Genomic DNA, 14,587 nt, shown 5'->3' on the forward strand with positions numbered 1-14,587 from the left:
TGCAAAATGAGTCTCGACAACCTGGACATAAATTAGAGTGAAAAAATACAACTATAGATACATTACATAATCAAAATATGAAAATCGGAAATTCTAAGAGTCTATAATTTTTTTTTAATTACCAACTTGCCTTCAAGTTCACTTACTTTCATTAGCTCCAAATGCGAGAACATTCTGAATACGCCTTGGTTAATGTGGTGGTTTATGACGAACATCTAGATTTCCTTAGCCTCGGTGTACAACTCTTTGATCCACTCAATTTTGTTCTCAATCTTTTGTAGCATAAGATTGAGTGATCGGACTGCACAAGGTGTCCAAAAGATATGCTGATATTATTTGTTGTTCTACAACCGGGTTGCTCTACAATTCTATGTGTTGTCTGTTATGACTTGGATAACATTTTTAGCACCCACTTGTTTGTGGAAGAGATGAGAATCTTAGCAATAAATTGCCGATCTTTTCCTTGCCCCTCACAATCCACGAATTTCTAAAACATTGCGCATTTAGGGGACACCACCATGACAGTGATCACAATTTCTAGCATCTCCCTCCCTATTTGAAACGATTGATACCCCTGTCTCAATCCATGAATCCCTTATGGACTTAAATTGATCATCAATTCCCCTTGGCCTCTTGATCCAACAAGGTGGTTAATATTCTGTCATACCCAGGGGTCTTATACTCTCTTGGAGCTTTATTGACACTTTTCAACATCTTTGTCCAATATGGAGAGCGAACAACATTAAAAGGCAGCCCATTTGCATACAAGCATCTTGCCACATCATTGTTATTAATTTCCGGACTCTGATTTTATAATGTAGTTTCTAGTGGTCCCTTTCTTTTGTGTAAGGGGTGCTTCACTTTCAAACTCAAGGGCTGCTGGGGAGTGTAAACAGGGTGGCCTCTATCCTGATATTTGTGGGGGGTTGCGTGCCCTTTTTTTTTTGTCAGTTTTATTGCCAGCACCATCAGTTGTATTTCACTTACGCTCTTCTCTCTCTTCTGCTGCCTCATGCTCTTGAACATGTTGTAATTTCCAGACTCTGATTTTTAATTGTAGTTTCTAGTGGTCCCTTTCTTTTGTGTGTAAGGGGTGCTTCACTTTCAAACTCAAGGGCAGCTGTGGGTTATAAACGGGGTAGCCTTCTATCACAATATTTGTGGGGCGTTGTGATCCCTTTGCTTTTTTTCTTTACTTTTTTTGCCAGCACCATCAGTTTTATTTTGCTTATGTTCTTTTCTCTCTTCTGCTGCCTTGTGCTCTTGAACATATTGTAATATTGTTGCATTTGGTACAGGTGCACCTTTTTTTTCGAGGGCATTTCTTGTCTCTTCTTCCATGGCATCCGCACAAATGGCCCACCATATGAAAATATGAACTGTTCCTTTCTATATGATAACCCCAACATTTCGAACAGAATGCACCATCTCCTGAAAGGGGTCTTACAATATCAACATACTTCCACAAAGGAGAATCAGACTAGGGTTCTATTCTTTGTTTGGTATTGCCTTTTCAGAAAGAGGTAGTTGGCATTGTGGTTCCTTTTTCCTATGGCAAGAAGTTGTATACATATTCAATAATAAATTTAAAGGCAAGAGGATGAAAAATTATGGAAAAAATTGGTAGATTTTATGGAAGGAAATGAAAGAGAAATGAAAAAAATAAAAAGCTTAAACAAAAACAAAATGCAAATCGAACAAGAACTTACCTCGTCCACTCTTTGTAAGCTTGCAAAGGTGTAGGAATGAGACACAAGTACTTGACTAAAGTTCACAAATCAATCTTCCAGCTCCTTGCACAAACAAACTTTTTCTCAGCCACCTTTTTGTTCTTGTTTGAAGACTAAATTACCTATTTGTTCACCACAAATAAGAATGAGAATTCAACTTAAGCCTTTCATATCCCTGTTTTAGAGTTGTGGATGTCAAAATTTTATCAAATTTGCAAAAGAAAAGATTTAAAACATGTCCACAGGTCCCAGTTTGACGTCAGTTCGACCTGAAGGTGACTGATCCGCCTGGGTACAAATGGATCACCTGCTGGTTCGAACTGGGTGGTAAAATTTTGAACCCTGCCTGGCCCAGCTGTCGAAATTGTACCAGGACCAGGTACCAGCTCTAACTTTGCCTGGTTTGGCAGCCAATATAGGGGAATTGGACATCCTAGAATATAATAATTGTTTTGGATTATTGAAGCTAGCTGCTGGCTTTGTAGGATGCCATTTTATGCACTGGAAAGAATTGCATTTTGGATTGCAAGAACTTTAATCACAACCTCTGTAAGTTTGAGTTTTTCTTATAAATGATAAAAGAAGTGAACATGATATATATATATATATATATATATATAAAAGTAATTTTCATTTATTTCTCCCATGTAGGATTCGCTGGTTGATATTTAACACTGTTATGGGTTTTGCTCATGTTTCTGCCTGAATGTGGATCTGGTTCATACCTGGTATGGGTACTGGTCCAGTTCCCCTGTTTCTGACCTGAGTCCCGCCAAACAGAGCCAGATTCGTTTGGGTATGCTGTAGAGCGTACCTAGGACCTGGGCAAAGCTGGTTTCCCAAAATGATATAAATTTCTTTTTCTTTTTGACTTCAACAGTTGACTATTCAACCTTAAGAAAGTTAACCCAAACCTTAAAACTCATCTGTAAACTGATGAACAACTAATTTCTATCATGACATGTAAACAAGTAGAAAGAAAACTAATATAATTATTTTTGTGCTGATTTTGTTTATTTTATATGTGCTAACTGCTATATGATATTCTGAATTTTGTTCCTGTTTTAAGGCTGCAAATATGTATACAAAACTATGATATTTTTTTTGTATGGAAATAACCAAAACAAACTAAATTCCACTTGAACTTTTTGTACCAGTGTATCTGAACACAAGCAGGGAACTTAAATATTTATTGATGGCACAGTCTGTAAAAAACATAAATTTCTGCATCACCCTACAGGCATGCTTGCAAGTCCTTGTGTCAAGCCCTTACCTTAAATCCACTTAAGGTAGCTGTTATGCACCCTTGAATGCGGACCAAATGCTTTGTATACAGCTAAGAATTCTGTGCTCGTGAACTTTGTTGAATTATCTCAGTACCAAAACTTAGTTTAATAGTTCTATTCAGATCAATGTCTGGAGTTAAGAGCCTACTGTCATTCAGATAATTCTTTTTTGTTGGTTCTCTATGCCTGTTAATATTTTATATTATTGATTATTTAATGCATGCCTGTTGTTTGCAATTGAAAGATAATGGAGATTCTTCTTCTTGTTTCTGGCATGATTTCTCAAATCTCTACCGTACTTAATAATTTTAAAAGCTGTAAAGACCAAACAGGCACCAAAATACTACTGCTATCAATACTCAGTACCATGGTCAATCAGAAAAAAAGCTGAATATTCTATGGTTGAACAGGTTTTTGCTATGATATTAGCACTAGCAATTAAATCAGTTACTGTTGGTCCGGGAGATTATGATAGTGATGATGAATACCTTGCTCCAAGATCTGGTATGCGCCAACCTCTGCTCAACCGCCAGGGAGCTCCAGTTGCTGCTGGCTCAACCCCTGTTCCTGAGCAACGGGCTACTCGAAATGATGCTTGGAGCACTCGAATGAGAGAGAAGGTATGAAAACATGTGATTGTTTCCTAGACTAAAAATATATCATTAATTATTGCATTTACTTAACATTTATTGACTCTATTAACATACCTGTGATTTCTTGGATTTGTGAATGCAGTACGGTTTAGATACATCAGAGTTTACATACAATCCAACAGAATCTAATAGGTATACCCAGCCACCTCCACCACCTCCCGAGGAGAGAAGTCGGTGCACTATCATGTAGGATGTGACATTCATTGTAATTTTGAAGCAAATGCAAATGTATTTAACATTTTACCACATTGTGAGAATTTTTGGATTAAGTAATGAGATTGAGCCTTCCTTATTCAACACATTCTGTACTGGGTAATTAGATAAAGAATGCCTCCTGTTTTGAGGATGATTCGTGGTGTATCCTTAATGCATTGTATTGAATTCCAGGTCCTTACTAGTGTTAGATCATTTGAGAATTGGATTTCATCTGATGCCTGTATTATTGGTAGCTCATTAGAGAACTGTATTAATCCTAGGTCTATATTAGTGTTTTAGTTGTCACTATGTGCATGTTGTTGGCTGTTGATTGCCTTCTCCATGCGACTTGAGTTAAAAATAATGCCCTGATTCCCTACAATCTGTCTCAACTAATCCGAGTGTATACTGTTCTTAATATCAATGTCTTTCAGCTTATATAAGGGTTTTCCAAAACTCATAAGGTTGTGCTATGGCTTTATCTATTGGATACGTCAACTCCATTACATTTGTCGATAGTTCTGGATTACGATTCATTTTATTTTCTCAGAAGAGTAGTAGAGGGTACAAGCATTTTATTTGGTATCCATTAATTTCTTACGTGTTCTATCATGAGCTATCAGCATCTGTAAAATCTGCAGTTTGATAGAGGAAAATCAAAGTACTCTCACACTGTTGTTCAGAAGGATTTTACCCTTAGTATCCATATCACCAAGCAGCCAACTGTATACATACGACAGTGGTTTTTTTCCGTATCTACAGATTACTATTGATGAACAGGGTCCTAATGATTTCTTTTTGTAATCATGACAATCTTAAAATATTTTATGAGAGTACTTAAGGATAACTGGAATGATATCAATCATTACTTAAATGGAAGTATAATCTTTCTACAGTAAAGGTTATGATCTGGTTGGCTTGAGGGCAGGATTTTATGCTTTTGTATGGATTGGATTTTTTTGCCATGCCAGACATGTAAAAAGTAAAAACTGTAGAGTGAAGAGGCAGGTTTTCTCAATGATATAAGAATAATACTTCTTTGTTTTAATAATAGTTTCTCATGAAGTTGACTGATTGATGAATGTTGTCAAAAGTAACAAACATCCAAATAATGATCTGTATTTTTTAATTACTAGCTTTTTCAAGTTTTGTTAAGGAATAATGTATTTCAAAACTTGTGGGGTCCTTACAAATGTGCTGTCTGAGATGGATGTATTGCCTAATATTTTTATGTCCCTAGAGTTGCAGATATTGTGAAGAGGCATGAGCATATTTTCATACATCAGCTCTAAGTCAGTTGATTTTTGTTGATTAGGTAAAAAGTTTAATATTAACATAAATAATTTTTGATTTTTTTGGCTAAAAACATTGGAGGGCCACTGGAAGAGAACTGATAAAGACCACTTTAACATATATACATATATCTAACAGTTCAGCTCATAGTTCTTAGATGAAATAGAACAAAATCCAGAGGTGTAAACTTTATCTGACATGACGTATTATGACAGGAGACAATGCGCACAGGCCCTGTTCTCAAACTCGGGTTTAACAATAAGGGCAGATAAACCTACTATGTGTTGTCTTAGAATATAGTAAAAAAGCCTGTCACGAACGAAGGAAGCTGTCAATCATGGAGCTAAGAAAGTCAGACTATCTTAAGCAAATCTTCAAACTGAATATCAATGTCAACCGAAATTTTTGAGGTTTTCTTGCACTTAGATTTCCAATGTTCAGGTTTGCTGAACCCATGAAAATTTCATATTTATGAAATTTTTTCAGTTGAGACTCTACCCTTTCAGCAAACCATAAAGTTGTGTCAGACTTTAGTCTTGTTAGTCTATGTTGTTATAACTTCATGCCATAGTTATGATTGGATTATTGGTCGTTTGCTTGTCAAGACAACCATGGAGATAAAAGTGGTTAGGAGAGCCAGGTATATTTGCAGGAGACAAGTGAAGTTTCGTAGTCGAATTCTTCCTAAGACAATGCGAGCAAGGGGTCTAGTTCAAGTTTTTCAAAAAATGGCAGATGACCGAGGCATGCGTCTTTGTGTAATATTAATGAATTCAAGTAAAAACAGAAAATTCACTTTGTTAGTTGTGCTCTACTATTAAGGAAGTGAGAGCTTTCAAGAGATCTGAATTTATTTTCGTATACATGAGCCCATGTGAAGAAAAATGGACACGGTTAAAAATGAAGTGCAACTTAGAAAGTAATACATAATTTCCAGATTTGGGTTTACATCTGCAATGTGAGATGCACACGCAAGGAAAAAAACAGATCGAGGCCCAAAATTCCTATTTTTTCACTACAGATTCATGTCAATTTCTTCAAAATAGTAGGAGTAATTGACTATGTAACTTATACAACCAAACTCAGAGGGTCTTAAACTTCATAGTATCATGAACAGCAGTGCCTCTATCAACCGCTGTTTAGTCGCCTCTATTCGAGTGCATTCAAAATTCATACTCCAAGAAGATAGAACAACAAAATCTGATCTTGCAAATATATAGTTAGCATCACTTTCTGTTGATGTAATTTTCATGCTTGTAAGCGAATTTGAGAAGATCCAACTGACTGATGTGTGCTATATATTAGACTGAGTCCAATTGTAAGAAATGGTTTTGAAGGTTTGTTGTTTGATTATTATCAAAATAAATTGGCTCAGAAGTTTAATGCTGCCAAATTTGTAGAGATGCTGGAAAACGGATATTAAGCATTTTAGAGTTGCGAGTTTCAGTTAAATATTTGAAAAAGGTAGGTCACTAGAGTAGAGATTTAGATTCAACTTGCCAATATTATTAAGAATGTCCAAAGGTTTTAGTAGTATAAGGGAATTAATATTTTTGGAACAAAGTAAGTTTCATTAGACTTGTAATATCGCTATCAAGATTTAAGTGTATAGTTTTCAAGTCAAACTCATTTACTTGTGTTTCAATTGTGTAGTGGTTCACATGAAGCCATCTCTCACAAGAATGAATGGAACACTTGAAACAAATAAGTTTCATTAGATATTGTTAGGATTAAAGAGATTGAAATAACAATTACATGTAAATATAGCCAACATGAGAAAATAATAAACCACATAGAAGAGAACACAAGACACAAAGATTTAATGCGGTTCACCTAATCTTTGGGCTACATCCACCAACGAGTCCAATATTCTTATCATCTAGTGATTATTGCTTGATTACAATTTGTAATCCCTTACAACTCATTACTGCTGCAAGAAGCTAAAATATCATCAAAAACATTATGAAATTAGGGTCAGAATAAGTCATCCAATAGAAAAATAGCAGCAAATGCTTTCTGCAATAGTAAAGTCAGTTGAGCTTTCGGAGGGGTTGCCCTCGAAAACCCCCATGGGGTGTTGCCCCTTGACCCCACCTTGTACTGCAACAAGGAGCGCTGCCCCTTGACCTTGTCTTGGGGGTGTTGTCGCCAAACCCTTGTAGTAAAATTAGGGGGGAAACTGTGCCAAATAAAGTCAGGAAAAATTAACCGCTGAGTTTAATTAAACTTCACATAACAATAGACTTGTCATCAATAATTGCTTGTAAATATTTATAATTTATAGTTGGATATTATTAGTGTCATTTTTGAGGAAGTTGAACATATTTTGGGAGGGTTTTTTGTAGATTAACGATATGTGAATGATCTAGGTCTTAGTTGCCACCCATACATTGCATGTAATTGTTGCAAAGCTAGATGTGCACAATGGGTGCTTACGTCAAAAAGAGTGTAACAATGAGAAGCTATATGATTTTGGGACTTGATTCATAAAACAACACTAGGACTTGAAATGCCAAATGTATAAGATTTTTCATTTAATCTCATTATTAACATAAAAAAATGACAAAGAGATGCTTGAAGCGAAATTTTGATCTAACAAGGGTGATCTACTAAACCAAGAACATGAGACTTGTATCACAAGAATGAATTGGAACACGAATCAATAGCCTACAAACAACTAGTGGAACACATTACTAGTCACATATAAGATCAACATTCTTTCAATATGCAAATAAAAAATAGTTTTAGAATGATATAGTCACAACGTATTATATGAGTGCTTCAAAAATCATGCATGTTTGTATACAAAAGAATGCTAGAAACCCCAAATGCGAGACAAGGTTTTTGCTCAAGACAAAACAAATAAAGAAATCTGTGACAAGTTTATAGTCAAGGTTTGCATCTGAGATCAAGCATGCAATACATAAACATAATCACTAAACAATGAGCAAGAAGCTCTTATTTATGCAAACAAGGGGGACAAGATTTTGAATTAATGATAACTAATGCCTTGTCAGATGCATCGAAGCAACTTAATAAATTTTGGGATATTGGAGGTATGGCTTTGAAATATATCTCCATTAAGGTGAACACAACCATCAAATTTATGAGTTTCATTAGACTAAGGTGTCCCTTCTTGACTCCGTGGTCAAGCTAACTGTCCTCTATGGCTCTATTGTTTGGGGCCCCTCCCTCTTGGAGTCTGACTGGGCCTCTATTAAGAAAGTCCAAACTCTTTTCCATTCTGGTAGAGTTTGGTGCTCACCCATTCATATTGGGGACCACCTTTGATTTAGTTTGATTTCTCCATCGGCTCCAGAGCTTTGTTGACTCCTCAGATGGTTGTCACAGGTATTCCTACTTGGCTTACTGTTCCTTTATGGAGGTTGTGGGTTTAGACTCTAGACATAGGTGATAGTACTCAAATAAACTAAGTAGTTGTCTTACCAACAAGTAGCAAGTTTGATATTAGTGACAAAATAATGATTGAAATACATTCTCATACTTGTAGCAATCTATTTTCAATAGATCATCCAATTCCTAACCATCAAGTTTAGATCTTCCTTTATTATTTGCTATGTTTTCTTCAATTTGCACACCTCTGCTTAGTTACATTTGATGGACTAAATTTTCAACTACCTAAAATTTTGTGAAATCTTGTGAATATAAGGAAGAAATTTATTCTCATTTTCTTAGGGTTTTTGAAAACTTGTCATTCCTCATGGAAATACTCTAGGGCAATTGTCTTATATTTTATTTTATTTGAATTCTTTCGAAATTGACTTGCAATTATTAAATAGGGATATATGAAAAATCTAATTTATACATTTATATCCCTAAGTTTTTGAATCCATTCTCGCATTATATATCAAGTGTATGAGCACATGACAACCACATACACGAATCACCAAGATCACAATGGAAGCCTAACCATCAACCAGCCACCAAAGATCCCCAAGCGTCACCACTGAAAAAACATGAACAAGAAAACATAAGAGATCAACCATGCTAAAAGACAAAAGCTAACTCCTAAAAATTGGCTATGCCTGAAATCTTGAAGCCCTAAAATTTCCTAGAATCTTTATCTTAACTTGTCGAGGTCTGGAACCTATCTCAAAAGAATCATCACATATATTAAAATATATCTTAAATAAGTAACTTATAGTTAACCAATATATTTTAAACCCCAAAGGATTGACAACAGAAAGATGTAGAACTGGATTCCAATACAAACTTTCCAAATCCAAAATGCGACACCATAGGATTGAAGAACACTGAAGAGGGTACTCGACAAACTTCTCGGATAGTTCAGGTCATACTGAAAAGTGCCCACTCCCTGCCTGCATAGGTTTTTGCAATTTCTAGGCGATACTTTAAATCAACACTAGGCGATACTTTCCAATATCACGCGATACTTCTAAAGAAGAAGAGCAACATTTTCAGGGATGAGGCGATACAACTCACAAGGGCGTGCAATACTTTAAGGGTATCATATGATAGTTCTTCAAATGAGGTGCGATACTAGAAAGTACCGCACAACAAAACTCCAAGAGGCGTGCGACACAATCAGGGAACACATGATACAATTCTAATGGGTGTGTGATACTTTATTGTATCGCACCATGCTAACACATGGTCACCTAGGAAAACAGAAAACACTTAAGGACCACAAACAAGGGGTTAAAAAAAAGTATAAAACCTCCACATTGGGGATTACCCAATCCACACTTTGAGGCAAGAACACTCGAACCAAATTTGAAAGACAAAAAAAAAGTTAACCATCGAACAAATAGTAAGAAGGAAAAGTACGAAAGGGGAACATCACAATGTACTGAAAGCAACATTGCATTAACAAAATTAACAAACTAAGTACACGGTCCCTCCCAACTGTCAATGGCATCATAAGACCATCGTGGGCCTTAGCCATCCCCTGCATGTAACATCCCAAGTCACCAATCAGATCGTTGGTACCATCATAATAGGGACATCACTACTAAACATGCTACAACATAAGCATAAGAAAATCTAACATGCTAAAATAAAGCATAGGATAATCCTACAAGTAGATAACATCACCTATCACATGCTAATTGTCATAATAAGGAAATGCGTCAAATCTAACATCATCTAAACATGATATACAAGTATTCCAATGAAAGCATAATAATCACAAGAAAGCATACTCCAGAACCCAAAGTACCAAGTGAAAACATCCAGCAACGGCCACGCTAGAACAATAGACCGCCTTTGTACACTAGTCCCTAGCAGCGACATAGGTAGCTATGCCTCCCAACCACATGGCACCCATAGGTCCACACCCACCATGCTAATGGAGATAATAATCCAACCACAAACACACGCACTAGGTAGTATGATGATTGAATCCAAGACATAGGCAATATATAAACTACAAGTCCTGGTTAGGCACTTAATGGGCTACTATGTATGGGTTGACATCATTGAGAGTCACTTGGCATCGACAAGCCCAAGTTTGGATCGTGTGTCCTCAAACTTAAATGGGTGCTCACACATTTTATTATCTTAAGTTTTATTACCACCTAATATTTTCTTTAGTTATCACTTATTTAAAGCTCCCTTTGCCAACCTATGGTGCCATGATCGTTGGGCTACGAGATAGAAGCCCGCTCCATATGCTACCCTACCTTACCCATGCTCATCTAATGATGAATACCCGTAGGCATGCAAATTCCCAACCCAACCCCAATGATCATAACTTCCAAAAGTACCATGAAAGATCAGGACTAGCAAGTCATCCAATAATGTACCTGCACATACTCGTGTGTGGTGCACCACCATCATGAAGATCATAACACATGGATTAGATGAGAAAACAAAGTAGAAAGTCACTCAATTGAAAATAGATTCGGGAGAACGAATGCAACATGCATCCCACAGTAACATAAAAGTGTCACAGTGGTCGGACTGACATCCAAACAGATCATCCAGGTCCACGACTCACATTGTGCCAAGAAAATTTGAGAAAATAGGGTGGCACACAAAACGAGGTAAAAACCTCAAATTTTGAATTTTTTTTGAAATTAAAACCCATTTGACCTTTAGGTACAAAAACCCAAAAAATCCAAAAATAAATGAGTTCAGACATCATATGCAAAAACAACTAGCATAACGGCTCAAAACTCCAAACCCTCATCCCAAAAACAAGAAAAATGTTCATACCCGACTAACCAGGAAGAACTAGCAAACAGAAATGGAGAGAAACACTATTTCTCAGCCTCCTAACATATTGCTACAAGAAACAGAAGCTGAAATGGAGTAAAACCAATAAAACGGGAAGGCCCTACCTAATAGCAAAAGGGTCAGAAATCGAAACTGCACAGTAAACAAATAACCCACCAAATTTGCTGAAAGTGATGGCAAAGCATAAACTCCCCGATTTGGATCCAATGAGACTGACCTCGTGAAAAACCCATGCTCACAGCTCCCAGAACAAACATAATTCGAATCCTTCCAAAGAGGATTCTCAAGAAGCTCTCAAATTTTCTATTTCAAAAAGTGAGAAGTACATAATAAAATCACTTTTTCAATACTTATTCACTTTTCAAGTGAATAGTTGATTAGGACAAATAGCCAAATAGAGTAGCTAGACTTTGAATCGACCCAAATGAAAATAGGTTATTCCTCATAACGAGAATTTACCTAAGGCAAAGCTGCTAGAAATTAAATCCAAAAAGATATAAAGCCCAAAAACCCAAAATCACAGAAAATCACTTAACACTTTTGTGACAATGCAAACCTCTAAATGCACATACGCACTTACTTGTCTAATCACATAATGCAGATGAACTTGGATTTATTAATCACCAAAAGGTTTTAATTTAAACAATTAAAATAAGGATATGTCGACCATACAGGGATGACATTGGTAAAATATAAATCACTGAATCACTAACTCCAAGTGCCACTGCTAGGGATATAAATTCTATACACTAAAATACATGATCAAGTGCAATTGCATATAATATCATAGCTGAAGCAACATGTATTAAATACCTATTTAATCCATTTACACCACTCATGTTCACAAAAAGCGTAAAGATACATGAATAAAGTAAATAACCATAGCATAAAATCTAGCTCATAACATAATCAACAAATATTTCCAATAAATCATATAACCAGCTATCATCATAGATCTACTGTCATCTCAAAATAACATCAACATGAAAATATGATAAACTGAATAGTATATCAGTAAAGCATCTATGGTGCTGAATCAAAGTATACATTTGACCCTCAAGTCATCTCAAAATACAAATAACAAAAGAGTATCAAGTATCTATTAAATCAAAATAAACAAGGTACAGATTACAAAACGAGATGCACTACATCCTCCCCCATTAGCATAGGCTTACTCCTAGAAGCCAACCAAAAGATAGGGGTATAATCCTCTCAGTCATGTAGCATCCTCCAAATCACAAAGGTCTCATTGCTCAGGTCCCATTGGACCCTTACCTACTCTATGTCTTGACCTCATAAGGTCAGCCTTTGATGCTATAAGATACAAATGGGCTCCAAAGTAGGCTGCCCATCCGCTACCTACAAAGTATCCCAATCAAGAACGTGGGTCACATCCAAAATATAATACCTCAAAACAAAAACATGAAAAACATCATGGATGCCTAATAGGCTTGGTGGCAACGCTAGTCGATAAGCACCAGGACCAATCCTCTTGAAGATCTCAAAGGTCCAACAAAACATGGCACCAATTTAGAGCCTTTCCCATAATGGATGGGGTGCTTCCTTAGACACACTCTCAAAAACACCCTATCACCAACAGAATAGTGACGATCCAACCTATGGGCATCTGCATACTTCTTATGCCTAGTAGTAACCAAATGCTCCCTAATGTGAACAACCTACTACTCCATGTCCCGAAGCATCTCAGGAACCAAAAGAACTCAGTCCTCTAAACAATTCCAACTCAAAGGGGTATGGCATGGTCTATTGTACAAGTCCTGAAAAGGTGATATGCCAAGAGAACTATGATAACCATTATTGTATGCAAATTCAACAAGGTACAAATAGTCCTCCCACTTCACTTGCTAGTCCATAACGTACATGTGAAGCATGTCCTCCAAAACCTAATTCACTCTCTCAGTTTGACCATTCATCTCTAGGTGATAAGCTAAACTAAAATTGAGCTATGCACCCAAAGCATGTTGGAGAGATGTCCATAGTGCAACTATAAACACTAGATCTTTATCTGAAATGATCTAACAAGGAATCCCATGCAAACGAACAATACCCGCTAAGAAAACATGTGCTATAGAAAAAGTTGTGTAGGATGCTATCATGGGTGAAAAATGTGCTACCTTGGACAACTTTTCCACTATCACCATGATACAATCATGTCTCAGAAATGTCATAGGAAACCTTGTGATAAAATTAATAGATATTGTATCCCACTTCCACTCTGGAATGGTATATGGCTATAAAAGACCCGTCAGATGCTACTGCTCTACCTTCACTCTCTGGCACTCAAGACATCTAACAACCAAATCAACAACATCACATCTCATCCTTGCCCAAAAGTACAACTGTTTGAGATCAACATCCACCTTCTTGACTCTAGGATGTGCAAAATACGGTGCACAATGCACTTCTGACAAAACCAATGTACGAAGATCACCTGACACAGGTACAAAGATACACCCCATGTGATGCAGTAGTCCATTGAACTCAAGAATATAACCTAAAAATCTCATTTCAAGGGTATGTCTAGACTCAATCTCTGCCCTCACCTTCTGATACCAATTGTCACTAGGCAAAGCCTCCAAGATACAGCCTCACAAATCAACTCCCAATGACATCACTAATACCTCATGTTGCCTTCTGCTCAAAGCATTTGCAACGACATTCTCCTTCTCCTTAATGTAATGAACATCAAAGTCATACTCACACAAGAACTCCATCCAATGATGCTGTCGTGCATTCAGGTTTGGCTGAGTAAAGATATATTGCAAGCTCCTATGATTGCTATGCAACTCAATCTGTGTCCCAAAAGAAAATGCCTCCAACTGACAAGGGCATGCACTATGGCCACAAGTTCCAAATCATGGGTGGGGTAGTTCAACTCATGGTCCTTAAGTTTCCTGGACTCATATGTAATTATGCAACCATCCTGCATCAACACTGCACCCATGCCTTCCAACAAAGCATCTGTGCAAACCATGAAATCACCTACAAGATTAGGTACTGCAAGGACTAGTGCACTATTCAAACACTCCTTAAGAGCATTAATATTGCCTCACACTGGTCTAACTAAACATACTTCTTCCCTTTTGTCTGAAAAGAAGTGATGGGATTAGCTACTCATGAGAAGTCCTTCACAAAGCGACAATAGTAACTTGCCAATCCCATGAAACTATGAACTTCTGATACATTAGTG

General features: G+C 36.7%; 1 protein-coding gene across 1 annotated transcript in view; it reads left to right on the plus strand.

The window, feature by feature from the left end:
- The window catches only part of TOM2A (tobamovirus multiplication 2A), a 45,603-nt gene extending 41,526 nt beyond the window's left edge, over window positions 1–4,077 (plus strand). Inside the window, exons 6-7 of the mRNA XM_089825697.1 lie at window positions 3,427–3,636; window positions 3,752–4,077. Coding sequence (XP_089681823.1) covers window positions 3,427–3,636; window positions 3,752–3,859 — 318 coding nt within the window. The 3' untranslated portion in view covers window positions 3,860–4,077. The remainder of the gene's footprint in view (window positions 1–3,426; window positions 3,637–3,751) is intronic.
- The last annotated feature ends 10,510 nt before the right edge of the window (window positions 4,078–14,587 follow it).

Source organism: Cupressus sempervirens, chromosome 4 (assembly GCF_028749045.1).
Source record: "Cupressus sempervirens isolate cs-2001-9-10 chromosome 4, ASM2874904v1, whole genome shotgun sequence".
NCBI classification, from domain to species: domain Eukaryota; kingdom Viridiplantae; phylum Streptophyta; class Pinopsida; order Cupressales; family Cupressaceae; genus Cupressus; species Cupressus sempervirens.